Consider the following 16,237-nt stretch of genomic DNA (forward strand, 5'->3'; position numbering starts at 1 on the left):
CATGTATTTCCCATCCCGATCCCCCCTCCCGCCTCCCTCTCCACCCCATCCCTCTGGGTCTTCCCAGTGCACCAGCCCCAAGCACTTGTCTCATACATCCAATCTGGGCTGGTGGTCTGTTTCACCCTTGATAGTATACTTGTTTCAATGCTATTCTCTCAGAACATCCCACCCTCGCCTTCTCCCACAGAGTCCCAAAGTCTGTTCTGTACATCTGTGTCTCTTTTTCTGTTTTGCATATAGGGTTATTGTTACCATCTTTCTAAATTCCATATATACGCGTTAGTATACTGTATTGGTCTTTATCTTTCTGGCTTACTTCACTCTGTATAATGGGCTCCAGTTTCATCCATCTCATTAGAACTGATTCAAATGAATTCTTTTTAATGGCTGAGTAATATTCCATGGTGTATATGTACCACAGCTTCCTTATCCATTTGTCTGCTGATGGGCATCTAGATTGCTTCCATGTCCTGGCTATTATAAACAGTGCTGCAATGAACCTTGGGGTGCACATGTCTCTTTCAGATCTGGTTTCCTCAGTGTGTATGCCCAGAAGTGGGATTGCTGGGTCATATGGCAGTTCTATTTCCAGTTTTATAAGAAATCTCCACACTGTTCTCCATAGTGGCTGTACTAGTTTGCATTCCCACCAACAGTGTAAGAGGGTTCCCTTTTCTCCACACCCTCTCCAGCATTTATTGCTTGTAGACTTTTGGATAGCAGCCATCCTGACTGGCGTGTAATGGTACCTCGTTGTGGTTTTGATTTGCATTTCTCTGATAATGAGTGATGTTGAGCATCTTTTCATGTGTTTGTTAGCCATCTGTATGTCTTCTTTGGAGAAATGTCTGTTTAGTTCTTTGGCCCAATTTTTGATTGGGTCATTTATTTTCTGGAATTGAGCTGCAGGAGTTGCTTGTATATTTTTGAGATTAATCCTTTGTCTGTTGCTTCGTTTGCTATTATTTTCTCCCATTCTGAAGGCTTTCTTTTCACCTTGCTTATAGTTTCCTTTGTTGTGCAAAAGCTTTTAAGTTTCATTAGGTCCCATTTGTTTATTTTTACTTTTATTTTCAATATTCTGGGAGGTGGGTCATAGAGGATCCTGCTGTGATTTATGTCGGAGAGTGTTTTGCCTATGTTCTCCTCTAGGAGTTTTATAGTTTCTGGTCTTACATTTAGATCTTTAATCCATTTTGAGTTTATTTTTGTGTATGGTGTTAGGGAGTGTTCCTGTTCATTCTTTTACAAGTGGTTGACCAGTTTTGCCAGCACCACTTGTTAAAGAGGTTGTCTTTTTTCCATTGTATATCCTTGCCTCCTTTGTCAAAGATAAGGTGTCCATAGGTATGTGGATTTATCTCTGGGCTTTCTATTTTGTTCCGTTGATCTATATTTCTGTCTTTGTGCCAGTACCATACTGTTCTGATGACTGTGGCTTTGTAGTAGAGCCTGAAGTCAGGCAGGTTGATTCCTCCAGTTCCAGTCTTCTTTCTCAAGATTGCTTTGGCTATTCGAGGTTTTTTATATTTCCATACAAATTGTGAAATTATTTGTTCTAGTTCTGTGAAGAATACTGTTGGTAGCTTGATAGGGATTGCATTGAATCTATAGATTGCTTTGGGTAGTATAGTCATTTTGACAATATTGATTCTTCCAATCCATGAACACGGTATATTTCTCCATCTGTTTGTGTCCTCTTTAATTTCTTTCATCAGTGTTTTATAGTTTTCTATATATAGGTTTTTTGTTTCTTTAGGTAGATATATTCCTAAGTATTTTATTCTTTTCATTGCAGTGGTGAATGGTATTGTTTCCTTAATTTCTCTTTCTGTTTTCTCATTGTTAGTGTATAGGAACGCAAGGGATTTCTGTACTATTTTACACATATTAACTAGTGCTTTATATTAACAGCAAGCCTATGAGGACGTTACCATTAGCCTAATCCTGAAGATGAGCAAACAAAGACTCAGAGGGGTTAAGTAAGTTGTTCAGCCACATGTGAGCAGGAAGTCAGGACTCCAAAGAGGGATCCAAACTGATGTCTTGTGGCTTCCTCAGTTCCAAGAAATTCCTTGTGATGCATCTAATGGTTTAACCATATTCATATTCTCTTCTTCATGGTTATACATACCCAATTTTGCTGCCTTTGGGACTTCCTAGGACTGGTTGCTTTCCTTCAGGGCTAGTTCCTTACCTTTAGGGCTGGTTCTCTATTTCCCTGTTCTGAATACCCTTACCTATTAACCTAACTCACAAAAAATTAACTTGAGATATTATGGCATTAGTGAGTCCTATGGGAATATAAACATATGACAAAGAAGTCATTTTGAGTTAGTATAGAGCCAGAATAAGCCAAGAGAGAGATAAGTCCTGAGGGGTTTTTTGTTTGTTTATTTTGCCTTTTTTTTTTTTTTTTTTTTTTTTTAAGAGCAGTTTGTACATAGTTTTCCTCAGGCAACTTTTGCCACCTGGTGGTCAAACCACATAAATTTGTGTTCTGAATCCTGGTGCAAAGTAAATGTTTATAGCAATTCCCTAAATCATCATGGCTAAAAATGCTATAATGGACAGTGTATCCTAGTGGCCAAGCAATCTTGAACCCATGGCCTGTGAGGGATTCTACCTGATGTAGGCTGGCCTATGTCAAGGAATTGTTACATTTGGATGGAGATGGGTAGCTGACCCTTGATGCCTCACTGAGGCTATTACATGTAAGGGAAATTTTTGTTGTTGCTAATCTTTTGTTTATTTGTTTGTTTTTGCATTTTTCCCCTAACTGAGTCACATTTCTGAAGCAGCCACTTTAAATCTCTAAACAAAGCAGAAATTATTCATATATTTCCTGTACAACCATCTCAGCATCAAATACATAGAAAAGCCTGTTCCTGGACTTGAAGGGCTAAATACTTGTGCTTTTTTCAACCAAACAGTAGATTTCCATCTGAGACTGCTTTTGAACTTGACGGGGCCTATTGGATATTTATGAAAAACCTGAGAGTTGATAACCATGAGGCTATAGGTTTAGATGTGCCCTTTATGCTTGTTGAGTGTTTTTTTTTTAATAAAGTAACTGCTTTGCAGAGGGATCTTGTTATCTCTAAAGTAAAACAGATTAGGAAAGCTGTTTTTCAAAGGGATGAGAATGCATCCATTTCCAGATGTGTCAAAAACTACTGAATCACACTGTCAAAGGATTATGCGGTTGAAGGAAGAAATCAGGAAGAAAGAAAAAAAAGACTTTTACTCTACTACTAAATAGAGTTCAGATTAGTCTTACAATGTTCTTTCCTTTGACAAAATATCTGATGCACAGTTTTTTAAAACGTATTTTCTAAACTGGAGACTTTTTTTTCTATTGGATCCTTAGACACAGGAGGGAATATCAAGTCTCCCGGAAATCTGGCAGTCCGTAGAATAGAATAATTTTTATTCCACAGATTGCATATCAATTGCTTCAAGGACACTTGGGACATAATGGTCTATTTAGAGTTATAGTTGGCCTGAGTTTTCTCTTGAGTGTCTGTATTATATAAATATTAAAACTGAATTGAATTTATAGCTTTCTTATAAATCAAAATGGAACATTCATGCTGTCACCCTCACCAGCCCAAGGTGAGATGGAACTAGTAGCAAAAATATAAGTAGCTATGCTCCTCGAGGCAAGTAAAATATTTGGCCTATCTTGCTTAGATGTAACTAGCTATTCCCTCTAGAAGCCCAGATGTGGTTCTCTTTGCCACACAATGAAAATTTAGATCTTGTGAAAGTGAAAGTTGCTCAGTCATGTCTGACTCTTTGTGAACCCATGGACTGTCCATGGAATTCTCCAAGCCAGAATACTGAAGTGGGTAGCCTTTCCCTTCTCCAGGGGATCTTCCCAACCCAGGGATCGAACCCAGGTCTCCCGCATTGCAGGCAGATTCTTTACCAGCTGAGCTTATGCTTACCCCACAAATAAGCTTTTGTTGTAGGATTTCTTCCACATTTCTGCACTCTCTATATGGCTCGATATTTATTTCCAGTTTTAACACATGATGTAGATTTCTCTCAGTCAAAATATATGTATATTTACTGAGTTCCTACCATGTGTTGGGTGCTCAGAGTATGGTTAGGGAAAATAGAAGTTCTTATTCTCCAGGAATTCACATTTGAGATGGAGAGACAGACAAATATTATTAGGCATGGATAAATGCTATGATCAAAAATCAAGCAGGGTAAGAAGCAGAAGACTCTTGAGGAGGTGACAGTTGAACAGCAATATGAATGAAGGCTTTGAAACAGATGACTATCTAAAAGCAAAGCATTCCAGACAGAGAGAAAATCAAGTTCAAAAACTTCAAGATACAACAAGCAAGCCAGTGAGTCTAGAGTGGAATGAGCCAGGGAGAGTGGAAGGAGGTGTGATTGGAGAGTCAAGCTGGAGCCATTTTATATATGACTTCGTAGGGATTAATTTGCTGTTATTCTGAGGGTGATAAATAGTCAGACTGGCTGTCTTTCAGCAGTATGACAGATATGTTACAAGATTCAAACCCCCCCCCCCACCCTTTATTACTTTGGTCAGATTTGGAATATGCTATGTCCCTGATTTCTTTCCTTATTAGAGATTCACAGTCACAAGAGCATATCACAAATTCTGAAACATTCACAGTTAAGTGTCTGTTTATCCATGTGAAACTCATACATCATGGAATTCCTCTACATAACATATCTGTTAACTTTAAGATTTACTGAGACAGGGTGATTCAGAAATCAACAGCATCAGTCTCTTTCTTCTCTCTCCATTTATGGCATGTTTTTAGTACTCAAGGCAGTTATCACAGTCCCAGTTATCATATAAGTATACTCTTTGGTCACAGGGAGAGCTAGTGTGTCCATGATAAGGGGCCCCGTGGAATGCAGCTCCCTATTCATTTTATTCATTTAACTAACTTTTAAAAACTCTTTAAATCTGCAGATGCCCATTAAATGGGTTTTAAGTTAACAAATTGTTAATGAATGTGGATAAAGCTTAACAGGATAGTGTCTGGTATTGCTTTTTCTAGTAGGAGGTGCTTTTGTAAGGTGGTTCTCCTTTCCATACATCCCTGCCGCTGTCCTAGTCTGTCACTGATAAGATCCAACCCAGAAATTTGAAAAGGCTTTGTGATAGTACCAGCATCATAACAGACAACAGTGTGTGGTGAGCAGTTGACATAGTTTAATCAGTAAATATTTGCAGCTTGCAAGATAAAAGTACATTGTCAGAAGCGAGCCATAGAGTCTGAAGGCAGAATATCTAATATATGATTTAGGAATGTATTATATAGGGAGCTGGGTTCTTTTCAAAAGAGTATAACTTCTCTAGGTAGACACTAATTTAGAATTATTGACAAAAACACCTTTTTGGAGGCATGAAACATGCCTTTCAGGAATTACCTTTTCAGCACAGAAACATAGATCACATGGCAACAGAAAGGCACAGCATTGACCAAAGAGAGAACAAAGCCCAAACACAACTGGATGTTGGTGTCTTTGATTTACAGAGCAGACCATGAACAATGAGATCAAAGATGAAGCGGTCACAAACGCTGATCTTCTTGAAAAGGTAGGGAATTATTGCCCTAAAAGTGTTGATGCCAGTAAGATCTGAGAAAACCATGAACTAAAAAAGAGAGAAACTTAGCAGGAAGGGGCTGATACTAGAGGAGAAGGGATTGTTCAGACACCCCCCTCCCCAGCTCGGTTCCAACTGGAGAGAAAGGAGTTAATTTCTCTAGCCGCTCAAGCAAAACTTCCAGGCTCCATGCTTCTCTCTAGACAGTGTGGCTTGGCAACGTCACGAACACCTGCTGACCATACAGCTATGTAAAACTAATGCTGTCTTGAAGTGAGTTCAGAAAACCTGCCTATAATTGCTAACAGGACTCAGAAGAGTATAACCTAACAATAAAAATATTTAGATTATGTTGCCCATAAAAAAAAGAGTCAAAGGCATACTTTTTCTGGCAGCAGTTCTCTTAAAATGTTGCCATATGGATTTATACATATGCAGATTTCCCCCAATTAGATGGAGTGCATGCTGGTTAGTTGATGGAGTCCAAGAGGGCTTCATTTGGACTTAAACAAATTAAAGCTGAAATCGTATTCCTCTGATTTTTTTTTTTTTTTAAGAAACCGAAGAAGATGACTGTAGAAGCCGAGTTAGACGACATAAAGAAAACCCAGCAACGCAATCTAATGGACTGGAGTTTTACTGAACATTTTAAACCAAAAGTTCTGCTTCAGGTATTAATGGGCTATGAGTCTCATCAGATTGGTCTGGGGAGGCTCAGTGTGATTTAGAACAGTTCACTTCTAGGTCACTCTCAGATCTATTTCAGATCAAGATTCCCATTTACTTCAGCTATAAAGTGAGTTTATTCCCAGACTGTGCTATGCATGCCCAAAATAGTTTAAAATATACTTTCTTAAAGGATGTTTTTTTTTATGAAGTCTCTTAAGAAGAAAAAAAAAAGATATGTGCATGACTGCTGCACATGTTTTTTTTTTTTTAAAACATAGTAATAAAAGTAAGATGTTATTGGGAAGCAACCTTATATTTCCCCATATTGCCTGTTAGCTCTCTTCAGTTTTCACAACATTTCTAAATATTTTCTGATGCAATTAACAATTCAGTGTAAACTGTGATGGCTAACATTTACTGAGCACTTAACATCTGCTGCTGCTGCTGCTAAGTCGCTTCAGTCGTGTCCGACTCTGTGCGATGTATTACTAGCTCATTTAATCTCTTCTAATCCTATGAAGTAGAAACTATTTAAATAGTAGAAAACTGAGGCACCTGAACCACCAGTAACTTTTGTCCAAGGTCACACTGGAAAGGGTCTCACTGGTTGATGAATGAGAGAAGCAAGATACAAACCCAAGACATCAGACCCAGAACGTGTGCTCTTAACCACTATGCAAAATAATGAGTAATTCTAAAGCAAGCTCTTTTTGTTGGTTTTACATTTTATGCAAAAACTTGTACACTGTTTTCTTTTATCCTTTTAATTTAAATTTTACCTTTATCAAAATTTAACATCCACTTATTTTTTAAAGCCAAAACGTTGTGTAAAGAGTCTTGTGAAAAATACCAGGTCCCTCCCATGCCCATGGAGCTTTCCAGGTGGTTCAGTGGTAACGAATTTGCCTGCCAATGCAGGAGCCAAATCCCTGGGTGGGGAAGGTCCCCTGGAGGAAAGAAATAATAACTCACTCTAGTACTCTTACCTGGAGAAGTCCATGGACAGAGAAGCCTGGCAGGCTATAGTGGATGGGGTCGCGAAGAGACACAACTGAGCATGCACACACCCATGCCATGACACAATTCCCAGAGGTAAAAATCTTCAAGGTATTTACCTGTTTCTTTTGTTACTTAACTCAGTTATTTCTAAATAACAAGATATTTAGTTACCATCATCAATTGACTCCCTCTTGAAAAAACAGCTTGCCCACCCCCTTATAAAACACACTGAGACATGCACATACACTCACTCATACTCTCCTATACATACATAAGTAAGTAAGTAAAGTAGCTCAGTCGTGTCCAACTCTTTGCCACCCCATGGATTGTAGCCTACCATGCTCCTCTGTCCATGGGATTTTCCAGGCAAGAGTACTGGAGTGGGTTGCCATTTCCTTCTCCACCTATACATATACACACTCATAAACTCAAACCTTGTCAGTCTCTGAAACTTTTAACCATATCATAAGTTTTTATTAGATTTCAAGATTTATCATATTTCAAGTAGATAAGTGCTATTCACAGCTGACACAGTATGAAAAGGCAAAAAGATAGGACATTGAAAGATGGACTCCCCATGTTGGTAGGTACCCAATATGCTATTGGTGATCAGTGGAGAAATAACTCCAGAAAGAATGAAGAGATGGAGCCAAAGCAAAAACAACACCTAGTTGCGGATGTGACTGGTGATGGAAGTAAAGTCCAATGCTGCAAAGAGCAATATTGCATAGGAACATGGAATGTTAGGTCCATGAATCAAGGCAAATTGGAAGTGGTCAAACAGGAGATGGCAAGAGTGAACATAGACATTCTAGGAATCAGTGAACTAATATGGACTGGAATGGGTGAGTTTAACTGAGAAGACCCTTCTATCTTCTGCTGTGGGCAAGAATCCCTTAGAAGGAATGGGATAGTCATCAGAGTCAACAAAAGAGTCCAAAATGCAGTACTTGGATGCAATCTCAAAAACGACAGAATGATCTCTGTTCATTTCCAAGGCAAACCATTCAATATCACAGTAATCCAAGTCTATGCCCTGACCTGTAATGCTGAGGAAGCTGAAGTTGAATGGTTCTGTGAAGTTCTACAAGACTTTCTAGAACTAACACCCCAAAAAATATGTTTTCATTATAAGGGACTGGAATGCAAAAGCAGGAAGTCAAGAAACACCTGGAGTAACAGGCAAATTTGGCCTTGGAATACAGAATGAAACAGGGCAAAGGCTAATAGTGTTTTGTCAAGAGAACACACTGGTCATAGCAAATACCCTCTTCCAACAACACAAGAGAATTCTCTACACATGGACATCACCAGATGGTCAACACCGAAATCACATTGATTATAGTCTTTGCAGCTAAAGATGGAGAAGCTCTATACAGTCAGCAAAAACAAGACTGGGAGCTGACTGTGGCTCAGATCATTGAACTCCTTATTGCCAAATTCAGACTTAAATTGAAGAAAATAGGGAAAAGCACTAGACTATTCAGGTATGACATAAATCAGATCCCTTATGACTATACAGTGGAAGTGACAAATAGATTCAAGGGATTAGATCTGATAGACAGAGTGCCTGAAGAACTATGGATGGAGGATGATGACATTGTACAGGAGGCTGTGATCAAGACCATCCCTGAAAAAAAGAAATGTAAAGGAGAAAAAGAAAGATATACCCATTTGAACACAGAGTTCCAAAGAATAGCAAAGAGAAATAAGAAAGCCTTCCTCAGTGATCAGTGCAAAGAAATAGAGGAAAATAATAGAATGGGAAAGATTAGAGATCTCTTCAAGAAAACTAGAGATACCAAGGTAGCATTTCATTCAAGAATGGGCACAATAAAGGACAGAAATGGAATGGACCTAACAGAAGCAGAAGATATTAAGAGGTGGCAAGAATACACAGATGAACTATACAAAAAAGATCTTCATGACCCAGATAATCACGATGGTATGATCACTCATCTAGAGCCAGACATCCTGGAATGTGAAGGAAGTCAAGTGGGCCTTAGGAAGCATCACTATGAACAAGGCTAGTGGAGGTGATGAAATTCCAGTTGAACTATTTCAAATCCTAAAAGATGATGTTGTGAAAGTGCTGCAATCAATTTGTCAGCATATTTGGAAAACTCAGCAGTGGCCACAGGATTGGAAAAGATCAGTTTTCATTCCAATCCCTAAGGAAGGCAATGCCAAAGAATGCTCAAACTACTGCACAATTACACTCATCTCACATGCTAGCAAAGTAATCCTCAAAATTCTCCAAGCCAGGCTCCAACAGTATGTGAACTGTGAACTTCCAGATGTTCAAGTTGGATTTAGGAAAGGCAGAGGAACCAGAGATCAAATTGCCAACATCTGTTGGATCACAGAAAAATCGAGAGAGTTCCAGAAAAACATCTACTTCTGTTTTATTTACTATCCCAAAGCCTTTGACTGAGTGGATCACAACAAACTGTGGAAAATTCTTAAAAGAGATGGGAGTACCAGACCACCTGGCCTGCCTCCTGAGAAATCCGTATGCAGGTCAAGAAGCAACAGTTAAAACAGAATATGGAACAACAGGCTGGTTCCAAATAGGGAAAGTAGTACGTCAAGGCTGAACATTGTCACCCTGCTTATTTAACTTGTATGCAGAATACATCATGCAAAATGCCAGGCTGGATGAAGTGCAAGCTGGAATCAAGATTGCCGGGATAAATATCAATAACCTCAGATACGCAGATGACACCACACTTATGGCAGAAAGCAAAGAAGAAGAAAAGAAACATTTGATGAAAGTGGAAGAAGAGAATGAAAAAGTTGGCTTAAAACTCAATATTCAGAAAACCAAGATTATGACATCTGGTCCCATCACTTCATGGCAAATAGATGGGGAATCAATGGAAACAGTGAGAGACTTTATCTTTTTGGGCTCCAAAATCACTGTAGATGGTGACTGCAGCCATGAAATTAAAAGCCACTTGCTCCTTGGAAGAAAAGTTTTGACCAACCGAGACAGTATATTAAAAAGCAAAAACATTACTTCACCAACAAAGGTCCATCTAGTCAAAGCTATTGTTTTTCCAGTAGTCATGTGTGGATGAGAGTTGGACTATAAAGAAACCTGAGCGCCAAAGAACTGATGCTTTTGCACTATGGTGTTGGAGAAGACTCTTGAGAGTCCCTTGGACAGCAAAGAGATCCAACCAGTCCACCCTAAAGGAAATCAGTCCTGAATATTCATTGGAAGGACTGATGCTGAAGCTGAAACTCCAATACTTTGGCCACATGATGCAAAGAACTGACTCATTGAAAAGACCCTGATGCTAGGAATGATTGAAGGCGGGAGGAGAAGGGGACAACAGAGGATGAGATGGTTGGATGTCATCACCGACTCAATGGACATGAGTTTGAGTAAGCTCTGGGAGTTGGTGATGGACAGGAAAGCCTGGCATGCTGCAGTCCATGGGGTCATAGAGAGTCAGACACAACTGAGTGACTGAACTGAACTGATTCACAGCTGCACTGTGTAGTATCCTGGATTACATTTCCTTTTTATTTGTTTAGTTTGATAAACATCTGTCATTACTGTCCCCCAAATTCTCTACTTAAGAGTAAATCTCTGCTCAGTACATTCAAACCTAACAGGTATTCCATCAGTTGTGTTGTCTAAGCAATATCTTTCCTGTGTATTCTGAACCTCTGCTTGCCCTCTACTTGTTTTCTGGGTTTACAGGGTCACAGGTGAACAGGAATTTTGCCCAAGGATGGACAGGAAATTGAGTCACACCCATAACTGACTTAGAAGATATTTAGATAACATTTGAGCCTTAGCGTTGATGCTGGAAAGGGTTAAAACTTTGAAGGATGTTGGGATTGGGTGAATATATTTTATACATGGGAAAGATATGAATTTGAGAGGCCACAAGGTGAACCGTAGGCTTCCCTGTGGCTCAGCTGGTAAAGAATCTGCCTGCAATGCAGGAGACCTGGGTTTGATCCCAGGGTTGGGAAGATCCCCTGGAGAAGGGAAAGACTACCCACTCCATTATTCTGGTCTGGAAAATTCCATGGACTCTATAGTCCGTGGGGTTGCAAAGAGTCAGACCAACTGAACAACTTTCACTATCAGTGTGAACTGTTTTATGTTGAACAGTGTCCCTCAAAAGGTTTTTTAGACTCCTTATACCCAAGGCCTGAAAGTGGATTATTTGGAATTAAGGTGTCTAAATGATGTAATCAAGTTAAGATGAGGTCATTATAGTCAGCTCCAATCAAATGTGATTTATGTCCTTGTGAGAAGAAGAAATTAACCAACTAAAGACACACAGGGAGAATATTTTGTGACCAGAGAGGTGGAGATTAGAATGATGCAGATCCAAGCTAAAATACACCAAGGATTGATGACCACTGCCAGAAGCTACTATACAAAGCAGCAAAGGAAATTCTGCCAGTTCTCAGAGAGAGCATGCTACACAGCTGTGGTCCTGCCATCCCCTTTGCTGTCATCCTGGCCATATCCTTTCCCTCTATTTCCAGTTAGATACTGTCTTCTACATCCCATGCTGTCCTCTCTCTTGGGTTACTCTCTTTTTGTAGGCGACTGTCTTTTCAAGTTGCCTCCTGAGTTAACATATATGGCAGGTAAATTTGTGAGGTGATGGATGTTTGAAAATACCTTAATTCTATACTTTTAACTGCCAGTTTGGCTTTATATAAGATGCTAAGTTAAAAAGTATTTTCCTTCAACATTTTGAAGCCATTCCTCAATAGTCGTCTAGCTTTCCAGATTGTCCTTGAGAAGAAAAAAAAAACAATGAAATTCTGATTCCTGATCAGTTGAGCCTGTGTTTTTTCTTCTCTCTGTAAGGTCTTTAAGATTTTCTTTTTGTTCCAGTGTTCTGGATTTCCTGTTGATATGCCTTGATGTGTGGTTCTATTCCTAATATTGCACTGGGGAGCCCAGTATAATCCAGAAACTCTGATCTTTACATTCTGGGAAATATTATACAGTCATCACTCTAATAATCACCTCCCCTCCCTTTTCTTTAGTCTTTCTTCCTGAAACTCCTGTTGTTCTGGTATTGGACTCCTAGACTGAACTTCCAATTTCCTTATCCTTTCCTTCCAAGTTTCCAACAGCTTTTCTTCTTATTCTGGAAATATGTCTCTGCTTTCATCGAATTTTTCTATCAAGTCTTCTGTATCTGTTGTTATAATATTAATATCATAAGGTTATATTTATAATTACAAATTACATTTATAAAACATACTCTTCACATTCCCTGGTACTGTATCTTCTCTTATCTCTATGAGGATACTAAAGTCCTTTGAAGTCTTCTCCCTGAAAACTCCTTTCCCCAGGTTTTAACTATTTTTTTGTGGGGGAGGTGTCTTCATTTTTCATATTGAAGAATAGCATCTAGTGATATTTGCCTCTTTGTTTATATTCATAATGAGATACTAAAAAAATATGATAGGAAGTGCTACATAAAGTCAAAGTGGGGGGAAAGTTGTCAATAACCTGACCTTGTTGTTGGGTGATTTGGCTCGGGGGGGGGGGGGGGGTGGCGGGTGGTTCTTGAAAGACCCGTGAATGTTGATGTATTAATTCTATCCTCTTGTACCATTTATAGTCTCTAGGGGAAAAAGTCTGATATCTTATCTTCCACGACATAGCTTGTCAGAGTTTTAGGAGCTGAAGAATGATGGAGGAAAGGAGTTTCAGATTTCTTCCCACCCAGTGTCTAGATCTGCACTGTCCAGTGTGGTAGCCACTAGTGAGTGTCACATGTAGCTTCTGAGTACTTAGCAATTTTTATATTGATGTTAAATAAAATATATAGTTTAATATTACCTTAACTTTTAAAATATGACTACTATAAATTTTTAAATCACTCACATGGCTCACACTTGTGGCTCACCTTATATTTCTGTTAGACCATGCCAATTCAACTTTTACAGAATTCTCTTTTTTCTGTGGTACAGCTCTCCCTCAGTGGTGCCCAGGGTCCCTCCCCTTAAAAATCCACAGGGTCAGCTTCTATAGTAATAATCCTCCTTTCTTCTGCTGATGTGAGAGATGGGCAGTCCCCTGGCTGCTCAGAATGGTTGAGGCTTCTTAAAAGACATTAATCTTCCTATTTTCATTGCCACTTTCACTCCACTTTCAGAGGTACCTAACTCTGCCATTTCCTGAGTCTTTCTGTGTTTCTGCTCACAAAGTTCCTTCTGGTCTCTCTTAAAACTAATCTTGGAATTTGACTTTCCATGTTCTGCTAAATCAGTTACCATTTATTCTTCTGCTTTCTAGCCTCCACAATGTTTCTTTTGTCTCATCTTCCTTGGGCTTCAATTTGTGATATTAAAACTCGAATTTGACTGTTCCTTTAGTGAGGGATTAGGAAGTGCATGTGTTTAATCTTTCATTTTTAACTGGAAGTTCATTTCGGATTTTATTTATTTTATTTCGTTTTAGCCCTGTCCTCCCCACTCCACAGAAGCTTAACTTTTATTTCTTTTTAAAAAATATTTGTTTATTTATTTGGCTGCTCCAGGTCTTAGTTGCGGCATGTGAACTCTTAGTTGCGGCATGTGGAATCAAATTCCCTGACTAGGGATTGAACCCAGGCCCCCTGCGTTGGGAGCCTGGAGTCTTAGCCACTGAACCACCAGGGAAGTCCTGAAGCTTCAGTTTTCAAGGTCACATGTAATTGTCCTGCCAAACCTAATGAACACTTCTTTGTTCATCTTCCTTAACCTTTTCATCACAAAGCTGATCACTTCCCCGCAAAACACTGTTCACTCCTGGTTTCCAAGGCGCCGTACTGGGTTCCTCCTCAGCGCTGCATCTGGAGTTTTGTTGAGTACTTCTCCTCTACCTACTATTTAAATATTGAAGTGCCTCAAGCCTCAGTCTTGAATTGTCTTCTCTCCTCTGTAAACATTCTTTTAATGATTTTATCTACTACATTTGTCTAATCCTGATGACTCATAAAAGTTTATCTTCCAAATTATCTCTATCTTGAGTTCTGCATTAGTGAATTTCTGATAGGCATCTTAAATATTTAGTGTCCCACATGAAGCAAATAATTTTCCCACCTAAGCATGCTTCTCCCCTCATCCATCTCAGAAAATGTCAGCGTCAAGCCAAAAGGCTGAGAGTCGTTCCTTACTTCAGCTTTTCCTTTGTTCCACATATCTGATCCATCATCGAGTTTTGAGGGTATACTTCAAATTACCTCTGGCTATTCACCATCTCCACTGTTGCTACTTTAATCCAACTACCATCCTCCCCATGTACTGTAATATCATCAGCCTATTTCACTTTCTCTCCACTCCAATCCATTCTCTCCATATCAGGTGTAGCTTCAATTGCTTCTTAAACACACATCTCTGAACTCCAGAATCCTCTGTAAAAATCTTAATCATATTTTAAAGAAAAGTCTTAGCTTTCTTATTTGTTTTGTTTTTCTGTGAATGTAGTAGGTCTCCATTTTTAATGAAAAAAATTAATGAGAAAGATATTAATATATAATAGTAGGTGAAAGCCAAATTTTTTAAACTTATTGAAGTATAGTTGATTTGCAATGTTGTGGCCAAATTTTTTAAAAGGAAAAGAAAGAAATTGTATAAAACCTTATCAAATATTGATTGAGAACACCTACACATTCATCAAAAACAGAAGTCTGTTTGTTTGTTTGTTTTTCTAATTTAAAATCTGAAAGGAATTTGCCAAAAAAAAGTAAATGGATAGGACCCCACAGAGCAAAATGTTTTAAATGCAAAAATATTTACCATGTCAGGACTTCCCTGGCAGTCCAATAGTTAAGACTCCATCCTTGTACTGCAGGGGAGCATGGGTTTGAGCCCTGGTCAGGGAACTAAGATCCCCACATCTGCACTGTGCAGCCTAAAAAAAAAAGAGAAAGAAAACAAATTTACCACATATGTGTTTCTTGTATTGGCTCTCAGGGAACAGTTGTTAAAATTTAAATGCCGCTTCATAAAGACATATAGGGGATTAAACTGGGGAGTAAATGTATTATTTTAGTTATACTACCAGTGTGCAATTGACAGCAAAAGTAAAATAGTTCTTTCCTGACATAATATGCAATTCCATGCCTTCAGATCATCCAAACAGTGGAGAATAGAAAGCTGCCTCCACCAAATTGATATGGACAAGAAAAAACAACAAAACCCCACAACTGTCTAATTTCTTTCCCTCTGGACGTATTTCTTTATGTTTATTGGCATAAGGAAAAGGCAGCTGCCCACAGGGCCCCTCTGTTTGTGGCTGCAATTGTAGTGCTGAGGATAAAATGTTTTGGAAAGGATCAGGGATAGAAGTTGTGTAGAAGCAGTAAGAAGACCACTCACAGTATGTCTCTGCACCACACCGTGCTCTAGTGGAGAGCACTGTGTGGGGTGTGAAATGTGACATTTAGAGTCAAAAGACTGGTATAAGCCCTTGTACCAGAACTTAGGAACTCCATACTCTTAGACAAGTCTCTTATTCTCTCTTGGCCACAAATGATACTCAAAAATGCAGCTTTTAATATTTTGAAATGGGAAAAATAATCATACCATTTTATTTGAAGTTTTTATAATAAAATGAGATGATTTATCTGAAGGGGTGTGTGTGTGTGTGTGTGTGTGTGTGTGTGTGTATGTGTGTGTGTGTGAAATCACTTCAGTCATGCCTGACTCTTTGCAACCCTATGGACTGTAGCCCACCAGGCTCCTCTTTTCATGGAATTCTCCAGGTAAAAATACAGGAGTGGATTGCCATACCCTCCTCCAGGCAATCTTCCCAACCCAGGGATCGAACCCAGGTCTCCCATACTGCAGGCGGATTCTTTACCATCAGGAAAGCCCAAAAACACTGGAGAGGGTAGCCTATCCCTTTTCCAGGGGATCTTCCTGACCCAGGAATTGAACCAGGGTCTCCTGCATTGCAGGTGGATTCTTTACCAGCTGAGCTACCAGAGA

General features: G+C 39.1%; 1 protein-coding gene across 1 annotated transcript in view; it reads left to right on the forward strand.

The window, feature by feature from the left end:
• The window catches only part of SPAG17 (sperm associated antigen 17), a 230,426-nt gene that overhangs the window by 110,173 nt on the left and 104,016 nt on the right, over window positions 1-16,237 (forward strand). The window contains exons 16-17 of the mRNA XM_061119929.1: window positions 5,532-5,593; window positions 6,160-6,273. Coding sequence (XP_060975912.1) covers window positions 5,532-5,593; window positions 6,160-6,273 — 176 coding nt within the window. The remainder of the gene's footprint in view (window positions 1-5,531; window positions 5,594-6,159; window positions 6,274-16,237) is intronic.

The sequence above is a fragment of the Dama dama genome, chromosome 20 (assembly GCF_033118175.1).
Source record: "Dama dama isolate Ldn47 chromosome 20, ASM3311817v1, whole genome shotgun sequence".
Taxonomy (NCBI): domain Eukaryota; kingdom Metazoa; phylum Chordata; class Mammalia; order Artiodactyla; family Cervidae; genus Dama; species Dama dama.